The sequence below is a fragment of the Carcharhinus amblyrhynchos genome, chromosome 25 (genome assembly GCF_965287045.1).
Source record: "Carcharhinus amblyrhynchos chromosome 25, sCarAmb.v2.hapA, whole genome shotgun sequence".
NCBI lineage: Eukaryota > Metazoa > Chordata > Chondrichthyes > Carcharhiniformes > Carcharhinidae > Carcharhinus > Carcharhinus amblyrhynchos.
In genome coordinates, this window is record NC_137348.1 from 10,844,067 (window position 1) to 10,870,776 (window position 26,710).

The following is a 26,710-nucleotide window of genomic DNA, read 5'->3' on the forward strand; positions in this document are numbered from 1 at the left end:
AATTCCTGGCCCAGGCTGCTTCATGATGCACGGAGCTGGTCATTGAGAAATGCTTCTTGAGGGTTCCTGGCAGCTTGCTGCAAAGCACACCAAACCACACAACCATCGAATCCCTGCAGTGTAGGAGGAGGCCACTCGGCCCATTGACTCCACACTGACGCACTGAAAGGTCATTTTACCCAGGCCCAACTCCACTGTACAACTCGCATAACCCCATACACTTACTGTGGCCAATCCACCCTAACCTACACATCTTTGGACACTAAGGCGCAATTTATCATGGCTAATCCATGTAACCTGCACATCTTTGGACTGTGGGAGGAAACTGGAGCACCCGGAGGAAACCCACACAGACACAGGGAGAATGTGCATTCTCTGCACAGTGTCCCGAGGCCAGAATCGAACCTGGGTCACTGGCGCTGTGAGGCAGCAGCACTAATCACTGTGCCACACATTTTTTTTCCACCATGACAGAGTGGGAGCTGCTCTGTTGCTACAGTAACAAGGCCTTGGCATCACCCTGGTTAGTTGGCATTAATCTGCTGCCAGCCCCCTGCCACACCCCCCTCAATTTCCCCCCTATCACTACTCCCTCCATTCGCCACTCCCAGCTGCTTCCACCACTACTCCCTCGGCACCTTACTCCTTTCCCTGCCCCACTATTTCCAGCATGAACCGAGCCCCCCTCTCTCCACCGCTCCAACAATTGGCTCAATCTTCGTCCCCTAGTTAAAGGCAGGGTTACAGTTTTGGTGGTTCAGACAGAAAATAGACTCTCACCATTGGCTGGGCAGGAAAGCATGACTTTTTCTCCGGCCAATCGCTCTTGTTCAGCATCCAGTGGAGCAACATCTTCATCAAAAAATGGCGGTTCTAGCGAAACATAAAAGACATTTGAAAAAGACTTGCATTCATATAGCGGCTTTCAGAGCCACTGAACATCCCCAAAGCACTTCAGAGACCATGATATACATTTGAGGCGTAATTGTCAATGCCCTCTTAGGGTGCAAGACCTGAAAAAGAAGGGATTCTGTATCCTATATGGTTCCTATATACCATAAGGTATAGGAAAAGAATTAGGCCATTTGGCCCACCAAGTCTGCTCCACCATTCAATCATGGCTCATATGATTCTCATCCCCATTTTCCTGCCTTCTCCCCATAACCCTTGATACCCCTATTGACCAAGAACCTGTCTATCTCTATCTTAAAAACACACAGTGACCTGGTCTCCACAGCCCTCTGTGGCAATGAGTTTCACAGATTCACCACTCTCTGGCTGAAGAAATTCCTCCTCATCTCAGTTTTAAAGAAGCATCCCTTCACTCTGAGGTTGTGCCCTTGAATTCTCATCTCTCCCATCAGTGGAAACATCCTCTCCACATCCACTCTATCCAGGCCTCTCAGTATTTGTAAGTTTCAATTAGACCACCTCCCCATCCTTCTAAACTCCATCGAGCATAGACCCAGACTCCTCAACCGCTCCTCATATGACAAACCCTTCATTCCTGGGATCATTTTTGTGAACCTCTTCTGGCCCCCTTCCAACATCAATACCCCCTCCAAGGTCAGCATATCCTTCCTTAGGTATGGGGCCCAAAACTGCTGACAATATTCCAAATGGGGTCTGACCAGATCTTGACACAGCCTCAGCAGTACATCCCTGCTCTCGTATTCTCGCCTTCTAGAAATGAATGCTAAGATTGAATTTGCCTTCCTAACTGTCAATTGAACCTGAAACAATTCGGGGCAGCGTTGGAAATTCAAATCAGTTCCAGTCTCCTCGTGTGGCTAACATGAAGGAAACCCGCTATGGACATAGACCAGACCCAGCATCGCTGGTGCCTGTTAAGGAGCCGATCTCATGGCTGTGATATGAAAGGTTCCAATGTACACTTACCCAACACGGCCAGCGTCATTTCAGTCGCATCGTGTCCGGCACTATTGGTCACTTCACAACGGTACGTCCCAGCATCAGAGAGCTCCACGTCAGCGATGCTGATGGAACCATCAGGGCCATCCAGGTGGTCCCTGGCACCCTGCAGCAAGGCCTCGTCGCCCTTGTACCACCTGATTTTGGGAGTCGGGTCACCATGTGCCAGACACGGGAGGTCAACGGACTGGCCCGCGATCGCCTTCAGGAGATGATGTGACAGGTGGATTTTGGGAGGGACTAAAGAGAAAATAGAGAGAGAACAGAATAATTAGAATCAATACTGTCCACAGAATCAGAATGGATATAAGGAGGCCATTTGGCCCATCACATCCATGCTGGCTCTCTGCAAGATCTGCTAGTGCCACTCCCCTGCCTTCTCCCTATAGCCCTGCAATCATTTCTCTTCAGGTAATTGTCCAATTCTCTTTAGAAAGCCACAGTTGAATCTGCCTCCACCAAACCCTCAGGAACTGCAATCCAGATCCTAACCGTCCTGTTACACATAAAGCATTCCTTTCTCATGTTCCTTCACCAACCATCTTAAATCAGTATCCTCCAGTTCCCGAATGTTTTTGCCAATGTTAACAGCTTCTTCCTACCCGCTCTGTCCGGACTACTTCTGATTTTGTATCCCAGGGAAAAGTTTCCACAAAAAATTCTCCTGTATCTCACATGGGAAGCCAGATTCCACTCCAGTCGATCTAGCCAATTACGTTAAAACCTACAGCATTATAATACCTTCAAACTGATATCAAATCCATCAGAAACTCAGGACCCATCATTGTTAGAAGAGACAAATGTGAGCCTTCCTGGTCATGTAGAAACATAGAAACTAGCAGGAATAGGCCATTCAGCCCTTCAAGCCTGCTCCGCCATTCATTATAATCATTGCTGATCATCAAATTCAATATCCTGACCCCACGTTTTCTCATATCTCTTGATCCCTTTAGCCACAAGAGCTATCTCTAATTTCTTCTTGAAATCAGACAATGCTTTGGTCCCAATTACTTTCTGTGAGAGTGAATTCCACACATTCATCACTCTTTGGGTGAAGAAATTTCTCCTCACCTCAGTTTTAAAAAGTTTACCCCTTATCCCCAAACTGTGACCCCTAGTTCTGGACACCCCCACCATTGGGAACATTCTTTCTGAATCTACCCTGTCTAACCCTGTTAGAATTTTATAAGTTTCTACGAGATCCCCTCTCACTCTTCTAAACTCCAACAAATATAATCCTAACCAACTAAGTCTCTCCTCATATCACAGAGCTGCCAGCCCAGCAATCAGCCTGGTAAACCTTCGCTGTGCTCCCTCTATAGTAAGGCCACTCTTCCTCAGATAAGTTCATCAAAACGACACATAATATTCCTGATGTGGCTTCACAAATGCCCTGTCCAATTGCAGTAAAACATCCCTATCCCAATATGACTGGTGACCCAACAGAAAATCTCCCAGTAGCAGAGGACAACCTCAAAAACCTGCACATCTATTTACTGGCCCCTCACCCTCCATCCCTGCCAACATACACCAATGAAAGAGAGTATGTAAAAGGGCAATGGGTGTGTAATCACAGCTTTGAACCCTATGGTTAGGTCCCTTGGTCGTGCTAAATTCTCCTTTGTTCCTAATAAGCTTCAAGCACCTCATCCAATCCTCCTAATGCATTCACTTTGTATAGAAGTGAAGACACGTCACACCATCAGAATCACTCCCCGCAAGGGCTTTCTCCTTGATTTCCCTACTCGTCTGTTCCTCCATTCTGGCACGGTGGCACAGTGGTTAGCACTTCTGCCTCACAGTGCCAGAGGCCCAGGTTCAATTCCCGGCTTGGGTCACTGTCTGTGCGGAGTCTGCACCTACTCTCCATGTCTGCGTGGGTTTCCTCCGGGTGCCCCAGTTTCCTCCCACAGTCTGAAAGACGTGCTGGTTAGGTGCATTGGTCATGCTAAACTCTCCGTGTGTATCCAAACAGGTGCCAGAGTGTGGCAACTAGAGGATTTTCACAGTAACTTCACTGCAGTATTAATATGAGCTTACTAATATATAAATAACTATGTATTGTGAAGTGTATTCTTACAGAGACCTGCCCTGGGCTAGTTCAGCCCCCAAGATAAACAAATACTAAAGTGGAGAGCATGGCCTCCATCCCTCTCTTCACCCTTCGCAGCTACACTGATCACTACCAACTTGACTGGCAAATTCCCCCCACCGTGCAGCCTGTACCAACCTCTACCAGAGGGTGGCTTTCAGCCCCAAGTCAGACTATCCCACCTCGCTGCCTCTCTTGCAGTACAGCCTCCAACCCTGCATCTCCAAAGGGAACAGTTCCCCCCACCCCCACACATTTCTCCAGTTAAAAAGACAGATTGTAACTTTTTAATGATCTTCGCACTCCCCAAAGTGTTTAATAGTCAATGAAGTTCTCTTTAAAACTCACTGTGGTAACGCAGCAAACACCACAGCCAATCTAAATACAGCAATGTAATGATGACCAGATAACCTGTTTTAGTGACTCTGGTTGAGAACTATAGAATCCAGAATTTCAATAGGGCAGAATGAGGCCATTCAGCCCATCAAGTCTGCCTCAACTCTCCAAAAGAACATCACATCCAAGCCCACCCATTCCATCATAAAACCCTGGACATTTAGAGTCATAAATTCATAGAGGTTTACACCATGGACACAGGCCCTTCAGCCCAACTCGTCCATGCCACTCTTTTTTTTAAAACACTAAGGTCGTTCCAATTGCCCGCATTTGGTCCATATCACTCTATACTCATCTTAGTTATGCAACTGCTAAATGCTTTTTAAAAGACAAAATTGTACCCGCCTCTACCTCTGGCAGCTTGTTCCAGACACCCACCACTCTCTGTGTGAAAAAATTGCCCCCGGTCCCTCTTGTCTCTCTCCCCTCTCACCTTAAACCTAAGCCCTCTGGCTTTACTATGGCCAATCCACCTAACCTACACACTAAAGGGCAATTTATTATGGTTAATCCAACTAACCTGCACATTCTTGGACTGTGGGAGGAAACTGGAGCACCCGGAGGAAATCCATGCAAACACGAGGAGAATGTGCAAACTCCGCACAGACAGTCATCGAAGGCCGGAATTGAACCCAGGTCTCCGGCGCTGTGAGGCAGCAGTGCTAACCACTGTGCCACCATGCTGCTAGGATGCTGCCAGGGCACTGGGCTAATAGCACCCAAATCCACCCTTCCTATTCCCACACAGTCCTACCCCAAATACCTATTATTCCTTGAATAGTGCCACAGGATCTTTTCCTTGCACCTAAGAGGGCAGTTGAGGAGGTCTTATGGTACAGTGGGTGGCATCCCTGTCTCTGAGCCAGAAGACCTAGGTTCGAGTCCCACCCCAGGATTTGTGTCCAAGAAGTATGTTCGTAACATGGCCAAACAGGTCAGGCGTCAAACTGCAAAACTTTTTCCAACACATGCTAATGGCAGGTAGTCAGAGAAAACTCCTGGCCAGCCATGCTTGATGCGGAATGTTGCCCGTCAGGCTAAAAGCCTCTGGCAACCTGCTCCAGCAAAAACATCACCATGGAAACAGGCGGAAGTCTGGCTGCACACGGTGTGGGAAGAGAAAGAATTGTAAACCAGGAGAGCTGCTGGAGCCTCCATTTAATGCCTCATACCGAACAGGTGGGAACAGTTAATCCACTTTGTTTACTTTGACAAGATCTTTCCTTTTAACCCGCTCTGCGACCTACAATGAATTTTACATCCTTAGCCAAGTGCGCCTCAAACCAACTTCCCCAGATTAGCCTTTCCAACCCGGCAGTCTCTTGTGGTTGAGGCGAGGGACAGGCCTTTCAGAATACAGCACGACCCACTACAGCTAGGCCAGAGCCTGTACTTCCAGTCAGATCCATCCATTTCCTGCCCAGTTGTCAAAGTCTGGGATCGGAGCCCTCCTCTGAGACAGATCAGCCAGCAGTGTGCAAACCGAACTCCAAACATCATCCAGGGAGGCAAGAAAGGAAGAAGAAAGGGACAAAATGAGGGACTTCTCACCATGAACAATCAGTTGCAATGTCCGCGAGGCATTGCCTGCTCTGTTTACAGCAGAACATCTGTAGAGGCCACTGTCTGATGCTCTTGAATCTAAGATTGTCAGTGATCCTGATGGTAAGACTGTGTATCTAATGGGAAAGAAAGCAGACGGCTCAGAAAAGGGAAAAGATTTGTATTTCACATGAACAAAATTCATCACCAATTGGCCAACGTGTTAAGTTATCACAAAAATCCATCTCTCAGGCAAGAGGTTGAAGCCGACCTGAACTGTAGCAGTTTCTGCTTCTGTCAGTGCCAAGCATTTTAAATGAGTTACCCGCAGTTTTAATCTTTCTCCATGGGTATGAACACAACGACACAAAACGACTCCACTTACACATTCAAGTCATCATGCAGAGATGATGTGGAGATGCTTGGAGATGCTGGCATTGGACTGGGATACGCACAGTAAGAAGTCTCACAATACCAGGTAAAACTCCAACAGGTTTATTTGGAATCGTGAGCTTTCGGAGCACTGCTCCTTCATCAGGTGACTAGAGAGGTAGGTTCACAGTCAGGGCATATATAGACAAAGGCACAATTGCAAGATAATGGTAAGAATGCAATTGAGGCTTTGTCTATATATGCCCTGATTGTGAACCTACCTCTCCACTCATTTGATGAAGGGGCAGCGCTCTGAAAGCTCGTGATTCCAAATAAACCTGTTGAACATCAACCAAAAGAGAAAGTGCTGGATAATCTCAGCAAGTCTGACAGCATCTGAGGGACTTTAACCTGGTGTTGTGAGACTTGTTATCATGCAGAGAGTCGTCAGAATGGCAAACATCAGAGCTACCCACTCATAAGACAATAAAACCACAAGATATCAGAGCAGAGTTAGGTCATTTGGCCCATCGAGTCTGCTCTGCCATTTGATCACGGCTGGTAAGTTTCTCAACCCCATTCTCCTGCCTTTTCCTCATAACCTTTGATCCCCTTACCAATCAAGAACCTATCTATCTCTGTCTTAAAGCCACTCAATGGCCTGGCCTCCACAGCCCTCTGTGGCAATGATTCACCACCCTTTGGCTGAAGAAATTCTTCCTCGTCTCGATTCTAAAAGGTCCCCTTACTCTGAGGCTCTGCCCTCAGATCCAAGTCTCGCCTACGAATGGAGCTATCTTCCCCATGTCTATCCAGGCCTTTCAGTATTCTGTTAGTTTCAGTGCGATCCACTCCCATCCTTCTAAACTCCATTGCATACAGACCCAGATACACTGGGAGTCTCTCCTGAGTTTGGTTCTGAGGTACCCTGTCGTGATACAGAACGACTATTTCACTCTGTGTGTAACCTGAGTCAAACGAAGCTGAAAATATTTGACGATGGTATTGCAAAAAGGAAGGACATTCTATTCCATCCTCATCTTAATTACCGCGAGGGATAGACGCCAGGAATGCGACAACTTTACATCAACAAGATTTACAGCTGTATCCAGTGACTTTGTTAACCTTAGAACACCACCTCCTCACTCCCACCCCCTCTCTCCATACTCCCCCATCAACCCTCCATTCCCCACGCCTCTCACCACCCCCCTCTCCCTATTGCCCCCTCCCTCCCTCCATACACCCCACCTTCCTCTCCCCATACCCCTCAACTCCCTCGCCATAACCCCCCATACTCTCCAAACCCCTCCCCCCATCCCTCCACCCCCTCTCCCCATACTCTCCACCCCTTCTCCCTTTACCTTCCACCCCCTCTCCCGATATCCTCCACACCTTCTCCCCATCCCTTCTCCCTATACCTTCCACCCCTTCTCCCCATACTCTCCACCCCAATCTTCCAATACCCCACCCCTCTCCCCATACCCTCCACTCTCCTCTCTCCATACCCTCCACACCCACTCCCCATACCTCCCATCCTCTCTCCCTATATTCCTCACCCCATCTCCCCATACTTGCCACCCCCCTCTCCCCATACTCCCCACCCCCTCCTCATAACCCCCAACCCTCTCTCCCCATATTCCCAACCCCTTCTTCCCATCAACCCCATCCCCACAACCCTTCTCCCATACCCCCTCTTCCCATACCCCTTCCTCCCCCTCCCCATACCCCCACCACACTCCACACCCCTCTGTCCTCTTTCTTCCCAAACATCACCCACTACCCCCTCTCTCTCCATACCCCATTCCCAAGATCTCCCCTCCCTCCCCATACCTCATCACCTCCCCTCTCTTCATATTCCCTACCATCAATCCCCCTCTTCATACCCCCTCAATACCCCCCACAAACCCCCTCTCCCCATGCTTTTTCTGTGCAACACACATCAGGTGTGTTGTCCTGTGTCTGAGACATGTCAGGCTGCGTGTTGTCCTGTGTGAGAGACATGTCGGGCTGCATGTTGTCCTGTGTGTGAGGCATGTCAGGCTGTGTGCTGTCCTGTGTGAGAGACATGTCAGGTTGCATGTTGTCCTGTGTGTGAGGCATGTCAGGCTGCATGCTGTCCTGTGTGAGAGACATGTCAGGCTGCATGTTGTCCTATGTGTGAGGCATGTCAGGCTGTGTGTTGTCCTGTGTGAGAGACATGTCAGGCTGCATGTTGTCCTGTGTGTGAGGCATGTCAGGCTGCGTGCTGTCCTGTGAGAGAGACATGTCAGGCTGCATGCTGTCCTGTGTGTGAGACACATGTCAGGCTGCATGCTGCCCTCTGTGAGGCATGTCAGGTTGTGTTGTCCTGTTTGTGAGAGGCATGTCAGGCTGTGTGCTGTCCTATGTGTCTGGCATGTCAGGCTACGTGCTGTCCTTGTGTGAGACATGTCAGGCTCTGTGTTGATCTGTGTGTGAGGCGTGTCTGGCTGCATGTTATCCTGTGTGAGAGACATGTCAGGCTGCGTGTTGTCCTGTGTGTGAGGCATGTCTGGCTGCGTGTTGTCCTGTGTGTGAGGCATGTCTGGCTGCGTGTTGTCCTGTGTGTGAGGCATGTCTGGCTGCGTGTTGCCCTGTGTGTGAGGCATGTCTGGCTGCGTGTTGCCCTGTGTGTGAGGCATGTCTGGCTGCGTGTTGCCCTGTGTGTGAGGCATGTCTGGCTGCGTGTTGTCCTGTGTGTGAGGCATGTCTGGCTGCGTGTTGTCCTGTGTGTGAGGCATGTCAGGCTGTTTATTTATTATATCTTACCAATGTTTTAATAAATAGGATGGTACAAATCATGTAAAAATGTACTCATACTTCTGATACTGTCCGGAATGTAAATAAGCAAATATCGACAGTTATATTATTGAAAAATACTCTCATCATTTTGAAGAATCAGAATAACAAACATGAAATCACCGACAGTAATTAAGAAGGCAGTGTGTCTGATCTGATTAAAACCCCCTTACCCTGCCACATTCTCAGTGTCTGACTCGGACAGATGGGACCAGCTGTGATGTTATCATTTAACCTCAAAAACATCAGCCTCCAGGCAAATCTGACAAGAAGGAGCATTGCAATTCGGTTTGAGTTTGCTGGGATTGTGAGACAGTGGGAACCACAGGCAGTCCCTGAGTGAAGGGGATCCACAGTAAAAAGTCTGACAACACCAGGTTTTAGTCCAACCTATTTATTTGATAATATACTCACAAGCTTTCGGGGTTAGCCCCTTCGTCAGGTGAATGGAGAGTTCTGGCCTCAGACAGAGCATATAAAGCACAGACAGTTTAGAGATTACTGATTAGAATGCGAATCCTTACACCTAACCTGCTGTTCAAGACCTGAAGTGGCTGATAATGTGAGTGGAAGGAGCACTGATCACAGGTTAAAGAGATGTGTATTGTCTCCAGACAGTACAGTAAGTGAGGTTTTGCAAACCCAGGCAAGTCACGGGGTTCCGCTGCTGGGCAGGGAACAAAAGCAGGGAGGTGATATTCCTCATGGGAAAAGACTCGAGGTTCTGGGACTCATCCCATTAGAAGATAGGGAGGAAAGAGAAGATCTAACAGAGTTGATCAAAATTAAAACATTCTCCCCGTGTCTGTGGCGGTTTCCTCCAGGTGCTCCAGTTTCGTCCCACTCTCCAAAAATTAGTATAGTTTATATATAAGTTTATTAGTGTCGCAAGTAGGCTTACATTAATACTGCAGTGAAGGTACTGTGAGAATCCCCTCATCACCACAATCTGGCACCTGTTTGGGTACAACGACAGAAAATTTAGCATGGCCAAGATACTTAACCAGCATGTCTTTCAGACTGTGGGAGGAAACCGGAGCACCCGGAAGAAACCCACGCAGACACTGGGAGAAGATGCAGACTCTGCACAGACAGTGACCCAAGCCAGGACACATCCCTGGCTGTGAAGCTAACCACTGTGCCACCGTGCTGCTCCATGGTGTGTAGGGTAGTTGGATTGGCCTTGCCAAATTGTTCCTTAATGTCCCAACATGTGCGAGTTAGGGGGATTAGCCATGGTGAATGTGTGGGGTTACAAGAATGGGGCGGGGTTGGGTCTGAATAAGAGACTCTCTGAGAGCCGGTGCAGACTCGATGGGCTGAATGGTCTGTTTCTGCACTGTAGGGTTCTATGATTCTATGAGGAATTGCCATGACGTAAGTTAGAAAATAATTATTTGTGTTGGTCATTGTGTCAGGAAATAAAGGGCAAAAATTTAAGATTACCAATATAGAAGTGAAGAAGAGAGTTTGGAACTCTACTCTTACAGCCCTCAGTAACTGAGGGTGAATTCCATTCAAACTCTCCGGCTTCAGGAACTGCCAGTATTTGAAGCAAACCCTTTCTCCCAAGAAGGAAGAGGACTGAGCGAATGACCCCGACAGAAGCCTTTAAAATAATGATGGGTTGATAGGGCAAAGGTAGGGAAAGATACTTCCACTTGGGGCAGAGACCCCAAATGGTCTTCCACCCCCCCACCACTCCCTCACTCTCCACACCCCACCACCAACACCTCCCCTCCATAGAGAGACAGTCACCAATAAAGACACTAGGGAGAAAGGTCTTTACCCAGCAAGAGTGGTTAGACTGTGGAACTCGATACCACCAGCAGAACCGGAGGTGAATAGTTTTAAAAGGGTGGCACTGTGGTTAGCACTGCTGCCTTACAGTGCCAGGGACCTGGGTTCGATTCCCGGCTTGGGTTACTGTCCATGTGGAGTGTGCACATTCTCCCTGTGTCTGTGTGGGTTTCCTTCGGGCACTCGGGTTTCCTCCCACAGTCCAAAGTGTGCAGGTTAGGTGCATTGGCCATGCTAAACTACCCCTTAGTGTTCCAAGATATGTGGGTTAGGGGGATTAGTAAGGTAAATTAGCACGCTAAATTGCTCCTTAAGTGTCAGGGTGACTAACGAGGGTAAATGTATGGGGATAGTGCCTGCGTGGGATTATGGTCAGTGCAGCCTCAATGGGCTGAATGGCCTTTCTGCACTGTAGGATATTGTAAATCTATGAAATGGGACAGAGGGTGGATTTGGATACAATGTTCTTTCGGAGAGTCAGTGCAGACTCGATGGAACGAATGGCCCTGATCTGCACTGTCGGGATTCTATGATTCGATGGAGATAGTGGAAGATGTTTCCACCCATGGGAGAGTGTAGGACCAGAGAGCAGGGTCACAGCATAAGGGAGGATGTTTATTTAAGACAGATTTGAGGAATAATTTCTTATCTCAGAGTGGTGAATCTTTAGAATTTCTTTACTTCAGGAAGCTATGAAGTCCTTGGACATTTCCAGTACTGATATCGATGGGTTTTTAATCAGTCCGGGAATTAAGGTTATGGAGACAAGGCGGGAAAGTGGGCTTACTGAGTGTTAGATCAGCTATGATCTTATTAAATAACTGAGCAGGTTCAAAGGGCTAAATGGCCTACTCCTGTTCCAATTTCTTCTGGCCTTATGGGTGGGAAGGCTCTTATGGGTAACAAACACCAGCATTGAGCAGTTGGGCTGTCTCTGTGCTGTAGCAGGTAGGTGACATGAGATGTCCCCCATAAATGGCTGAGAAAGAAAAATAAGAAGTCTCACAACACCAGGTTAAAGTCCAACAGGCTCATTTGGCATTTGATTTGCTATCAAATAAACCTGTTGGACTTTAACCTGGTGTTGTGAGACTCTTACTGAGAAAGAAAAGTCCATGGCAGTTTTAGAAAGGGAAGAAGAGAAATATTTGGAGAAGAAATGAGGACTGATATGGGGGAAGGGGAAAATATTTTAAAGTTTATTTATTAGTGTCACAAATAGGCTTATATTAACACTGCAATGAAGTTACTGTGAAAAATCCCTAGTCACCACACCTGTTTGGGTACACCGAGGGAGAATTTAGCACAGCCAATGCACCTAACCAGCGCGTCTTTCGGACTGTGGGGGGAAACCAGAGCACCCGGAGCAAATTCACGCAGACACAGGGAGAACGTGCAGACTCCACACAGACAGTGACCCGAGGCTGGGATTAAACCTGGGTCCCTGGCGCCGTGAGGCAACAGTGCTAACCACTGTGCCACCCGGAGGATGATGTGGTAAATGTGCTCTGCCCGTGACAAAGCCAATAACCAAGCCTTGGCCGTCAGGCAAACACCGAAACTCTCGCCTTCTCGTTCGCTAACATTCCAAACACTGATCAAGACGATTTTCTTCTTGTCCATGAGCTTTGAACATTTGCAAAATGATTCCATGAAAATTTGGGAAAACAGCTTTTCAATATCAAAGTTTAGAAATGCTAAAGTCCGATAATTCAACCAGAACGAGGTTTAATCGTTTCTTTGCAAAAACTACACTTGGAAGGCCCAAACTCTAAACCCAAACTGGCAATGGAAAAAAAGAAAAATGAGAGTGATCACTTTTAATGACTGAGATTGTAGACAGCTGAGATCACAATATCTCCCTCACAATGAGCCAACCAACAAGGACGTGGAAACAACAAGGATGTGGAAACAACAAGGATTTCTGCATCTGTCTGTTGCACAGGGGAAATGCAGCAGAGCTAGTGAGAATATCAGCCCCTTTCCTCCCCAGGAGAAGCACACCAGGAACATACCACAACTCCCAGAACCTCACTAAAAACCACATTTGTCTGTGGAACCAATTCAAGCTATAGACAAGGCGTTGTGTGTCTTTCTGATGTCTGCCCTGGACAAGTCAGGATAAGGTCAGCATCCTTAAACATACTGGGAGCCTGTAGTGTTCCCTCCAAGGGGAGTTTCACATCAGAGTGTTAACCACATTCCTAACCTCCCCAACAGCATGGGCAGCACGGTGGCACAGTGGTTAGCACTGCTGCCTCACAGCGCCAGGGGCCCGGGTTCGATTCCGGCCTTGGGTGATTGTCTGTGTAGGTTTCCTCCCACACTCCAAAGATGTGTAGGTTAGATGAGTTTCTTTTATTCATTCGTGGGACATGGGTGTTGCTCTATTGGAGAGTCAGTGCAGGCACGATGGGCCGGATGGCCTCTTTCCGTGCTGTAGAGATCCTATGGGTGTACATACATCACATGGATGGCAGCAGTTCAAGAAGCCTCAATACCACCTTCTCAAGGTAATAAATCCCAGTGGTGCCCATATCCTGATACAGTGTTACCCACATCCTTATACAGTGTTACCCATACCCTTATACAGAGTTATCCATATCCTTATACAGTATTATCCATATCCTTATAGTGTTACCCATATCCTTATACAGTGTTACCCATGCCCTTTTACAGTGTTACCCATATCCTTACACAGTGTTACCCATATCCTTATACAGTGTTACCCATACCCTTTTACAGTGTTACCTATACCCTTTTACAGTGTTACCCATATCCTTATACAGTATTACCCATATCCTTATACAGTGGTGCCCATATCTTTATACAGTATTACCCATATCCTAATACAGTGTTACCCATATCCTTATACAGTGGTGCCCATATCCTTATACAGTGTTACCGATATCCTTATACAGTGATGCCCATATCCTTATATTGGTGGAACAGCAAATTGTGCGGAGGATGTGGGAAGTCTGCAGAGGGATCTAGATAGGCTGAGCGAATGGGCGAGGAACTGGCAAATGGAATTTAATGTTGGCAAGTGTGAGGTTGTCCACTTTGGTAGGAATGATGGTAGGAAGGACTACTACTTACATGGCGAAAAGCTGCAGCATGCTACGGTGCAGAGGGACCTGTGCATGAGTCACAAAAACCCAGCCTGCAGGTGCAGCAGGCGGTCAGGAAGGCGAATGGGATGCTGGCCTTCATAGCGAGGGGGATTGAATATAAAAGTAGGGAGGTCTTGCTGCAACTGTACAGGGCACTGGTGAGGCCGCAGCTGGAGTACTGTGTGCAGTTTTGGTCGCCGCACTTGCGCAAGGATATTTTGGCCTTGGAGGGAGTGCAGAGGAGGTTCACTAGGCTGATACCGGAGTTGAGGGGGTTGAGCTATGAGGAGAGGCTGAATAAACTAGGCTTGTACTCGTTAGAGTTTAGAAGGATGAGGGGAGATCTCATTGAGACGTACAAGATGATGAATGGGATGGATAGGATAGAGGTGGAGAGGTTCTTCCCGCTCAGAAAGGACAGTAGTACTAGAGGGCACAGCCTCAAGATAAGGGGGGTGCAGTTTAGAACAGAGTTGAGGAGGAACTTCTTCACTCAAAGGATGGTGAATCTCTGGAATTCTCTGCCCGTTGAAGTGGTGGGGGCTGCCTCGCTAAATATATTTAAGACGTGGGTAGATAGGTTTTTGGTAGGCAAGGGGATTAAGGGTTATGGGGAGGAAGCGGGAAAGTGGAACTGAGCCACGACAGATCAGCCATGATCTTACTGAATGGCGGGGCAGGCTTGAAGGGCTAGATGGCCTACTCCTGCTCCTATTTCTTATGTTCTTATGTTCTTATATATCCTCACTGGTAAAGATATCAGCACCAACAGGTTCTACTTGCGAGCCTGCAATGTTCGATCTGTCATCCAACACACATCTAAGTGAACCAGGATGGGGGACAAACACAACAACTTATATTTACATAGCAAATTTAACCCTATAAAAAACCCGAGGAAGGTATTATCAATCAGAGATACCAAGTCTGAAGACCGAAGCTTGGTCAGAGAGGTAGGTTTATAGTAACATCGTCAAGGAGGAAAGCAAAGTCAACAGATTTAGGAAGGGAATTCCAGAACTTAGGATCTGGACAACAGAAGGCCTGGCCCCCAGTGTTGAAGCTATTAAAATTGGGGTGTACCATGCCAAAATAAGAGGAGTGCAGATATCTCAGAGACTTGTGGGGCTGGAGGGTATTGCAGAGATACGAGGGACATAGCTATGGGGGGATATGAAAACTGCTTGAGGATTTTAAAATCAGGACGTTGCTTGGCCAGGAGTTAATGAGCACAAAGGTGATAACGGAACAGGAACAGCATTTGTACTTGGCTTGAATTAAGACGGGGACAGCAGAGTTTTGGTTGACCTCAAGTTAATAGAACATAGAATATTACAGTGCAGTACAGGCCCTTCGGCCCTCAATGTTGCACCGACCTGTGAAACCAATCTAAAGCCCATCGAACCTACACTACTCCAATATCATCCATATGTTTATCCAATGAACATTTAAATGCCCTTAATGTTGGCAAATCCTCTATTGTTATAAGGCAGGGCATTCCACGTTCTTACTACTCTCTGAGTAAAGAACCTGCCTCTGACATCTGTCCTATAACAATCACCCCTCAATTTAAAGCTAAGTCCCCTCATGCTAGCCATCTCCATCCGAGGAAAAAGGCTCACACTGTCCACCCTTTACAGGGGTTAAAAGTTTGGAGTCAGAATGGTAAAGCCTACAGGTGACAGAGACACGAGTAAGGGATTCAGCAGCAAATGAACTCAGGCCGGAGTGAATTTGGGCAATGTTACAGAGGTGGAATTGGGAAGTTGAAGTGGTTGCATGAATAGGAGTTCATCACAGGGTCGGAACACAACTTAACTGTGTTGGCAAGCTCTGTCCGCTTATGATCATATATCTCATTGTTGACCGTTCTCCAACATTGATGACAATGACCACAGCAGGCAACCTTCAAAAATCTTGACACGTACAAGTTCTTAGTTTGTCCCCTTAGTTGCTCTTTGCTCCAAGATTCAAGCACAGTACAGAGCAAAATATGTGGGGGGAGCAAAGTGCAGCATCACCCTGGACAGAAGAGGGTTCTTGCATCTAAACTGCTTTAAACGGGCAGCATAGTGGTTAGCACTGCCGTCTCACAGCACCAGGGACCTGGGTTCGATTCCCGGCTCAGGTCACTGTCTGTGTGAAGTCTGCACGTTCTCCCCGTGTCTGCGTGGGTTTCCTCCGGGTGCTCTGGTTTCATCCCACAATCCAAGGATGTGCAGATTAGGTGGATTGGCCATGCTAAATTGCCCCTAAGAGTCAGGGGAGCTAGCTACGGTAAATGGATGGGGTTGTGGGGATAGGGACTAGGTGGGATTGTGGTCGGTGAAGACTCAATGGGCCAAATGGCCTCCTTCTGCACTGTAGGATTCTATGATTCTAAAGACATACCTTGCCCTTTATGGACAACATTATGAATGGCACTCGGATCTCTTTCTTATTTTGGGCTATGCTTCCGTTGCGATGTTAGGCCACCTCATTGGGATGTGCAGAGGTGTTTACAATAGGGCTTCCAGTGGGTTGGGAGGTGGCTGTAATGGAACTCAAACAGAACGCAGCATCAGTTCCTCTGGCTGCTGCGACTGTAAATCAACCCTGTGCATTGGGATAATGATTTAATGATATAAATTGTGCACAGAGGAATCCTTGACCCACTGTGTCCCATAACAAATACAATCTAAAAGGCATCATGTATATAAATGTGTCTCAAGACACCCATAATGTTCAGCAGCTTTACAACTTGGATCATTTGTGAATTGAATCGTAACCTGTGTACGATGGGGAACAGAATCATTTCCAGCTCGCTGCTATTTTTCTCCTTGAGTTAACTGACAAGTCTCATTACTGAGGAAGTCATTTTGCAGACAGTATGCGAAACTGAGCCTGCTTGCTCTCTCTCTCAGGTGGGTGTTAAAGATCCCCCTGGCACTACTCAAACAGCAGAGGAATCACCCTCAGTGCCCTGGTCAATATTATCCCCTCGCTAAAGCAGATTTAACTGGTCATTATCACATTATTGTTCACTGTATGCAAATTGGTTGCTTTAGAAATGTCCTTTTTAATTGATACAGCCAAAGGTCTCACAACAATTAGATAAATTACCAAATATTCTGTTATTATTTAATGTTGCCTGAAGAATAAATGTTACCCAGGCTACAAGTGGAGCTTTCTTCTCCAAAGATGCCATGGAATCTTCTATATTCGAATCATTGAAAGCTCACAGCATAGAAAGAGGCCATTCAGCCCATCGAGCACCAACAACAATCCCACCCAGCCCCTATCCTTGTAACCCTATGTTTTTACCCTGCTAAGCCCTCTGATACTAAGGGGAAATTTACCATGGCCAATCAACTTAACCCACACACCTTTGAAGTGACAGAGAAAATCGGGCCACCCGGAGGAAACCCACAAAGACACGGGGAGAATGTGCACACATATAGTAACCTGAGGCTGGAATCGAACCCAGGCCTCCGGCACTGTAAGGCAGCAGTGCTAACCATTGTGCCACTATGCCACCCTCACTCCGAGGGCATCCCATGTCAAAAAACAGCATCATGACATCCCAACTCTCCCTCTGTTATACTGCTAGATTGTGCGCTTAAATCTACAACCGGCTCTGAGGTAGTGGCTGCGACCACACAGCAAGTCTGTCACTGGCACACTTAATGAACCTGAATTGCTTCTCCAGCATTTCCATCCTCCAGGAGGATTAAATAATAAGTCAGATTTTTGCCAGGACAAGGCAGGAATTTCAGTGTGTGCCAAAGATCCCACAGGGTGATTTCAGGGGTGTCTCAGCATGGCTGGCACAGAAACTCAGATGAAAGAAAAACACTGTGGCTGCTGGAATCTGAAACAAAAACAGAAAATGCTGGAAAAATCTCAGCAGGTCTGACAGCATCTGTGGAGAGAGTTTAGAGCCAACAAAACTTAGTGCACAAGAAACAATATTTTTCACTGTATACTGACATGTGAGAACAATAAATTAAATCAAATCAAATCACTGGGTACAGGTCTCCAATCCGGCAGGTTAAGCAAGTGTTGGCTGATGGAGCGCATTGTATGAAAATTGGAACTTGCTTACTTTAACTGGAAGCTGTGTACTATTTAAATGGAGAGAGATTACAGAGCTCGGTGGTACAGAGGGACCTGGGTGGTCCAGTGCATGAATCACAAACAGTTAGTATGCAGAAACATCAAGTGTTTAAAAAGGCAAATGAAATGTTGGTGTTTATGGCGGCAGGGGAATGGAATACAAAAGTAGGGAAGCTTAACACAGCTGTGCAGGGCCTTGGTGAGGCCACATCTGGAATACTGCGTACAGTTTTGGTCCTTTGTTTATAATAAGATTTATAATTGCGTTAGAAACAGTTCAGGGATGGTTCACTCAACCCACTCCTGGGATGATCTGATGAGGGAAGGTCGGACAGATTGGGCCTACACCCATTGGAGATTGGAAGAATGAGAGGCAGTCTTAATGAAACATCTAAGATCCTGAGGGGATTTGATGTTTCCACTTGTGGGAGAGACCAGAACCAGGAGACAGTGTCTAAGAATAAGAGGTCCATCAGTGAAGACAGAGATGAGGAGAATTTGTTTTCTCTCAAAGGGTCGTTAGTCGGTGGAATTCTCTTCCCAGAGGGCGGGGGGTTCCCACACACCCCAGACATTCTCTCTTTCACCTTCTTCCATTGGGAGAAAGATACAAAAGTCTGAGGTCACGTACCAACCGACTCAAGATCAGTTTCTTCCCTGCTGCCATCAGACTTTTGAATGGGCCTACCTTGCCTTAAGCAGATCTTTCTCTACACTGTAGCTATGATTCTAACACTACATTCTGCACCCTCTCCATGAACAGTATACTTTGTCTTTATAGTGTGCAAGAAACAATACTTTTCACCGTATCCCAATACATGTAACAATAATAAATCAAAGCAAATCATTCAGCTGGGGGATACCGAAACTCGATTTAAGATAGTCATTCATGAATTGAATAGGGAATTCAAGAGAAAGTCCCTTACCCAAGGACAAATAGCATGGATGCATTTAACTTGAAGCTAAGTAAAAACACAAGGGAGAAACATTAAGCTGGGAGAGTGGGAAGAAGTTGATGTGGAGCGTAAACTCTAGGATCAACTAGCATTGTTTGTACATTCTGTGTATGACACTCCTTCACCATAACGTCTTCAAAGCTTCATGGTGCTATTTTGATTAACGATACAAAGGTCTCCTAGTGCACTGTCCACCGTTGTTTTGCTGCTCTATCAGATGTTTGCCCGGACTTTGGTTGTAATGTTTTCCATTGTTTTGCTGATTTGGCCATTGCCATCCGCCTCCACTGCAGTACTTACTAAAAATGCTCAACAGATGCAGAAATTGGCGGCTTTCAGGAGAGAAGGCGGCGGCCAGCAGCCCAGGACCACAGTGATTGAGGGGGATTGGGTGGGAGGCGTGTTCGCGAAGACTGGCGCCTAACAATAAACCTACAGAGTGCTAACAAAGGAGAGGAACCTTAGCCAAGCCTGACATTCTGGAAGCATGAGACTGTCTCCAATTTTACCGTCAAATCTATGTAGCAGCTGTTAGGATGATTTGATTCATAAATTACATTTCAGACATAGCACTCACACTGTCCAATGAGTGAATGTGGTCGGCTGGTCCACCACTCCAACCAACGCAGGGTCAGACATGAAGGTTCATTAATAGTCGCCCACTTCATCTTCCTCGGGTTTTTTTATTTATTCACAGGATGTGAGCATCATTGGCTAGCCCACAATTTGTTGTCTGTCTGTAATTGCCCCCTTAAGAAGGTGGTGGTGAGCTGCTTTCTTGAACCACTGCTGCACCATGTGGTGTAGGTACACCGTCAGTGCTGTTAGGGAGGATATTCCAGTTTTTGACTCAGTTAAGGAACAGTGATATATTTCCAAATCAGGATGGCAAGTGATTTGGAGGGGAATTTGCAAGTGGTGGGGTTCCCGTGTACCTGCTGCACTTGTCCTCTAGGTGATAAAGGTAGCAAGTTTCAAAGTTTCGAAGGAGCCTTGGTAAGTTCCTGTAGACGGTACACACTGCTGCCACAGTGCCTCAATGGGGAGGGAGTGAATGTCGAAGCTGGACCACTCTGTCCTGTATGGTGCTGAGCTTCTTGAGTGTTGATGGAACTACATCACAAGCGTTCCATCATAGTCCTCTGGCGGAATTTTCCCAGCCAATTCCCATAGCAGGCAGGACACGGACGATGCAAAGGTCCATTGACCTCGGATCGGAGTTTCCTGCCTTGGGGTGAGCAATGCCAGAAAATCCCTCCCTCATTTGCATCTTGTAAATGTTGGACCAGGCTTGGGGAATCAGGAGGTGAGTTACTCACAGTAGAACTCACCACATCTGATCAGCTTTTGCAACCACAGTATTTATGTAGCTGATCCAGTTCAGTTTCTAGTCCAACAGACCCAAAGATAGAGGTTAAGGTGCCTCTGAAAAGGGCACTTCCCCAACCCCTGTCATTCCCCCCCACCCTCTCACATTCTCCCTGCCCCATGTCTTCCTTTCCCCTCCTTGCTTCCTGTTCTCCAGCCTATCTGCTCCTTCATTTCTCACTTTCCCACTGCCACCCTCTCGACTACCTTCTTCCCCCTTCCTTGGCAATTCCTCTCCATTTTCTCCAACCCCTCCCACCACACCAGCTTAATCCCTTTCCCATTTCCTATTTTCTTCCTCCCCATTTTCTTTCACTTTGCCTAAGTCTCTTTCCTCTCCTCCCCAGTCCCCAATACTTTCCCTTCTCTTCCCGATTTAATCTCCAGCTTCACCCTTGCATTTCCTGCCAAGTTAAAGTTCTCTTTCTTTCCACCCTCCTCAAGTCACGCTCTACCTTAATTTTCTGTCTCAATGTTGCATACCCCATTCTATGTATTCCCCATCCTTTAAGTTTATTTATTAGTGTCGCAAGTAGGCTTACATTAACACTGCAATGAAGTGACTGTAAACATCCCCTAGCTGATACACTCCGGCGCATGTTCAGCTACACTGAGGGAGAATTTAGCACGGCCAATGCACCCTAACCGGCACATCTTTCGGACTGTGGGAAGAAACCGGAGCACCCGGAAGAAACCCACGCAGATATGGGGAGAACATGCAAACTCAGCACAGAAAGTGACCCAAGGCGGGAATCAAACCGGGGTCTCTGGCACTGTGAGGTAGTACTGCTAACCACTGTGCCACCGCCCACATCTGCCCCACTCATTACATCTCCTCCTGTCTTATTCAGAACCCTTAAATCACCTCAGTGCATGTCAAATTATTACCCACCCTCTAACCCTCCCAGACTTGACACTGCCTGGACACATGTCAGGACAGTTTTTGATCATCTCGATCCATTCTTGTTCTTTATCGATAGCACTCATCAACTGGTGTCTTCCTACTTTTTCTAAAATCATTTAATGGAATTCTCTTGACCTAAGAGGGAAAGGAGACCCACTGCTTTTAAAGACTGAAACATAGAATGGTTACAGCCGGAACTGAAAAGTCTACTATGTGGCACTTTAATCAAATGTCTTATGGAAGTCCATATACACCACATCAACCACATTGCCCTCAACAACTCTCTTGGTTACCTCATCAGATCCAGTCCCTGACAACCCCCACCCTCTGTCGTGCCTAAAGAGGATTGGAAGATTATAGCCAATACCACACTCGCCTGGTGACTTATTAACTGCATGTCGTTGAAGCAGTGTAGAAGGAGAGGTGGAATAGTAAATTCAAGGGATTACTTACTTCACCAAAAAAAGTGACAAGAGATGAAGCAATTAAAGAAGTGTCTATGCAAAGCAAGCTTAGAATCCCTACAGTGAGGAGGCAGCCATTCAGCCTAAGTCTGCACCAACCACAATTCCATCCAGGCCCCAACCCATAACCCCACTCATTCATCCTGCTAATCCCTCTGACACTAAGAGACAATTCAGCATGGATAATCCATCTAACACACACTTCTCTGGAGTGTGGGAGGAAATTGAAGTACCCAGAGGAAACCCACACAGACACAGGGAGAATGGCCTACATGTGATTCCAGAGCCACAGCAATGTGGTTGACTCTCAACTGCCCTCGGGTAACTAGTGATAGGTAGAAAATACTGGCCCAGCCAGCAACGCCCATGTCCCCAGAATAAATTTTAAAAAATTATTCATAGATCCTTTGAATTTACATCTGAAGCATTTAGTCTTGCCTAATCAAGTCTAGTGCGAACTAAATGATTTATCAGATAATTCACAATGAGGGATTTAATGAAAAGTTGAAACATGGGTCAAACAAGCTGTAAGTTGTCATGAGAGGCAGGAGGTAAAGGTTTGGGGTTCTCCAACTGAACATGAAAGGAGATTGGAAAAACAAGTCAGGATTCCAACATATTAACGCAGAACTCTCTAAGACTCAAATCGAAGTTAGTGGCTCCTTCTTTGTTGCTTGTTAACCCAGCCCGAAAGGGTATTAATTCACTTTAACTAAATTTGGACATGTAGTGCTCAGCACAATGTAGGTTTAAAAGTTACAATCCAGGCAGGTAAGGGGTATATATACACGCGGAGAGAGCAACAAGAAAAGCTAACAAACTCTCAACTTATTCCTAATAGGCAAAAGCCACAAGGCAAAACCATCACCTAATTTGTTACTAATGGGCAGTTCTCCCTCAGTGATACTGGGTCGTTAGCACAAGATGATGCCTCATTTCCCAGAGTGTGAGACCCCGCACTGTAACCAGCACAACAGTCATTGCAATAACAATTAAAGGTTAGTTGTTCGCCATTGGAATAAAATCCAGTCCACAGAAGCATCACATTATTGTCCCCCAGAGTAACATTAAGCAACACACGAGGCTTAAGTTTTTTATCCGCCCCAAGTTAGATACTCCCTGCCCAAACATCTGGTCCTCCTTAGCTCATACAAAGGTTTTATTTCCATTCTTATACATCAGAGGGGGTTTTTCAAGATCCACACAGGCTTGATAACCTAGTGCAGACAATACAGATCACAACCACATCCACCCTGCCAACACAGGAAACCTCTCCCCACTTTTAACAAAACCACAGATCATGTTTTCTAATTACAGTTAACCATGGCTTTGTACTGGTCATTGAGCTTAATGACAAAATGAACTGTAACAAGACATTCTAAATCAACAGATGTTATTTTGCTTTTGTTATTTTTCATCCCTTCTGTTTTTAGTTCTGCTGCGTCCCTCCCTTTACATTCCTCAAAGCCAACATGCTCATGTCATCTCTTGGTGATGTGGTGCCTAAGAACAGACCCAGCTCATAAAATCCATAGAATCCCTACAGTGCAGAACGAAGCCATTCAGCCCATCGAGCCTGTTCTGATAACAATGTCACCCAGGCCCTATCCCCATAACCCCCACACATCTCTCCTGCTAATCTCCCTGACGCTATGGGGTAATTTACCACGGTCAATCCACCTAACCCACACAAGCTTAAACTATGGGATGAAACCAGAGCATTTGGAGCAACCCCACTCAGACACAGGGAGAACATGCAGACTCCACACAGTCGCCCCGAGGCTGGAATTGCACCTGGATTCCGGTGCTGTGAGGCAGCAGTGCTAACAACTGTACCACCATGCCATTCTTGTACCCCTTTGTCTGGCTTTGAGGAAAATGCCCGGTCTCCACTCACCGCTTAGCATCAGAAAGAAAAACATGATATCTCATGACAACAACAACCTCCATTTGGATGGTGCCTTTAGCGTAGTAAAGCAGCCTACAGGAGCATCCACAGACAAACCTTTACAACAAGCCGCATAAGGATGATCAAAAGCTTTGCCAAGCAGGAAAGTTTGGAGAAGAGTTTTGAAGGAGGTGGGGGGTAAAGGGACAGAGAGATTTAGGGAGTGAACCCCAAAGACGAGCTTGGCTTCTGAAGGCAGAACAAATACTTGCTGCAGTTACCAATCTTGACTGGGAGAACACACTGGGGAAATTACCTCTCATTCCTTTGAAGCTCAATGGCAATCATCCAATTTCAATCTTTTAATGCTTACAACCTCTCAGTCTTCAATCATCCACACTGTAACATTCAACACTTTTTGCTGATATCGTCTGAGTGTCTGTGGAAGGAATCCCGAGGGTGCATGAAATTCCTAAAACGTTGCGCTCCTGAAATGTTCTACATTCACTGCAGAACCTCTCCGCATAACTCCAATTGCATGAAACCAAGAGCACGCATTTGCTATTTCACAATAGACCACACCAAATTCTACTCACTCATAGGCCTCACTTGTTGGCCAGCATTTATTGCCCATCCCTAATTGTCTTTGTTCAGAGGGTAGTTGGGAGTCAACCACATTGTTGTGGTTCTGGAGTCACATATAAGCTAGACCATGGCAGATTTCCTTCCCGACAGGGCATTAGTGAACCAGGTGGTTTTTCCAACAACTGACAACGGGTTCATGGCCATCCGTAGATTCTTAACTCCAGATTTATTTTTATTGAATACAAATTCCATCATCTGCCACGGCAGGATTCGAACCCCAGAAAATTAGCTGAGTTTCTGAATTAATAGTCCAGCGATAATACCACTAAGCCATCACTGCTCCTATGTTTCTGTAAAAGACTTACTTATTTCTTCCCTTTGCCCAACTTTATTCAACTCTTAATGCTCTCACTCTGAGCCAGAGTAGATCCAGCACAGGAACAGGCCCTTTGGCCCTCCAAGCCCATGCCGATCATGATACCCTAACTAAATTTTAAAAAAATCTTCTATCTTTACTCAGAACGTAACCCTCTATTCCCTCCCTATTCATGTACACATCCAGATGCCTCTTAAATGTTGCTGATGTGCCTGCTTCCACCACCTCCTCTGGCAGTGCATTCCGGGCACCCACCACTCTCTGCATGAAAAACTTCCCCCACATATCTCCCTTAAACTTTCCCATTCCCTCCCTGAACCTCTGCCTCCTTGTGGTTAACTCTTTCACCCTGGGAAAGAGCCTCTGACTATCCACCCTGTCTATCCCTCTCATAATTCTGTAGACCTCTATCAGGTCTCTCCTCAGCCTCTGTCTTTCCAATGAAAACAATCCTAGTTTATTCAACCTCTCCTCATAGCCAACATCCTCAAGACCAAGCAACATCCTGGAGAATCTTCTTTACACTCTCTCCAAAGCTTCCATGTCCTTCTGATAGTGTGGCAACCAGGACTATACGCAATATTCCAAATGCGGCATGACTAATGTGTTATGTTGTTACATTTAAATAAACTGCAAGTTCGCCTCAGATTGCATCCCAGTGTTAGTCAGAATTCCTTTTACTTTGTGAACTTTCAGCTCAAAATAAGGAATGCTCACACAGGGCAATGACAGGAAGGTGAACTTAAGTCCACAATCAAATCAAACATGGGGATCTTACTGAAGGGTGGGGCTGGCTTGATGGGCCAAGTGGCCTACACCTGCTCCTATTTCTTATGATCTTTTCTCATTGAGAGTGTGTCAAGTGCACACACGCTTACTCAGTCAGTCACTGTCTACCCCCAAGCTGATTTTCCATCTTTATAGCCCTAGTTATACAATTCGCCTGAACCCTGGTCCCAGCATGATTCAATGAAAGGCCATCCTAGTGGTACAGCTTTCTCTTTCTCCTGTATTGGTACCAATGGCCCAGGATTCAAAACCCCTTTCTCCCACAACAATCTTTCAGGCACATTTTCAAATCTCTTTGATCTCATGGCTCATAACCAGAGGTGGTTAGCTTTGTAGTTCTGCTTTTAATTTAACCCGTAGCCACTCACACTCCCGCAAGAGAACCTTGTTCTTAGTGCTGCCCATGTGGTTGGTACCCATGACAACTGGATCCTTCCCCTCCCACTGTCTGTTCCTGAGCACGTCTTTAACCCTGGCACCAGGCAGGCAACACAGCCTTCAGAGAAAGAATTGCTGGCTTGTCCGTCAGATTATTCCCGTATTCCACGGCCAAAACTTCTCCAGATCCTGTCTCAGATACCCCAAGGTAAAGATCTCAATCATACATTTCATGGGTCATAGGATCCCTACAGTGCAGAAAGATGCCATTCAGCCCATTGAGTCTGCACCAACCACTATCCCACCCAGCCCCTATCCCCATAACCACATGCATTTTACCTGATCTAGTCCTCCTGACACTAAGGGGCAATTTAGCATGGTCAATCCACCTAATCTGCACATCTTTGGAATGGGGGAGGAAATCAGAGCACCCAGAAGAAACTCACGCAGACACGAGGAGAACGTGTAAACGCCGCACAGACAGTGACCCAAACCGGGAATCAAACCCAGATCCCTAGTGTTGTGAGGCAGTCGTGATGGCCACTGGGCCACCATGCCGTTCTCTCAACCATGAAAGAAGTTAACTTCTGGATCACTTTTTAATGGAACATGATGTGTTTATTTTAACTTTACCAGTGGATAGCAATCAATCCTTTAATACTCAGTGAATGACAGCAGCCACAGAATAACGTCTAGTCAAGATCATTATAAGAGAGCAGGAGAAAACTGGGGGGGAGTGGCTTAAGGGGCACCTTTCACATCCTCAGTACGTTGCAAAGTGTTTTCCAGTTGCCTTAGAAACGCAGTCACTGTTATTATGTCAGCAAGAACGCCAGCCACTTGAGT

At 46.6% G+C, this 26,710-nt stretch overlaps 1 protein-coding gene across 1 annotated transcript in view; it reads right to left on the reverse strand.

Moving 5' to 3' along the window:
* LOC145358107 (hemicentin-1-like) overlaps window positions 1–26,710 on the reverse strand; it is a 359,590-nt gene that overhangs the window by 199,363 nt on the left and 133,517 nt on the right. Inside the window, exons 23-25 of the mRNA XM_080211781.1 lie at window positions 5,972–6,099; window positions 1,900–2,172; window positions 781–873 (exon numbers count right to left, since the gene is read on the reverse strand). Coding sequence (XP_080067907.1) covers window positions 781–873; window positions 1,900–2,172; window positions 5,972–6,099 — 494 coding nt within the window. The remainder of the gene's footprint in view (window positions 1–780; window positions 874–1,899; window positions 2,173–5,971; window positions 6,100–26,710) is intronic.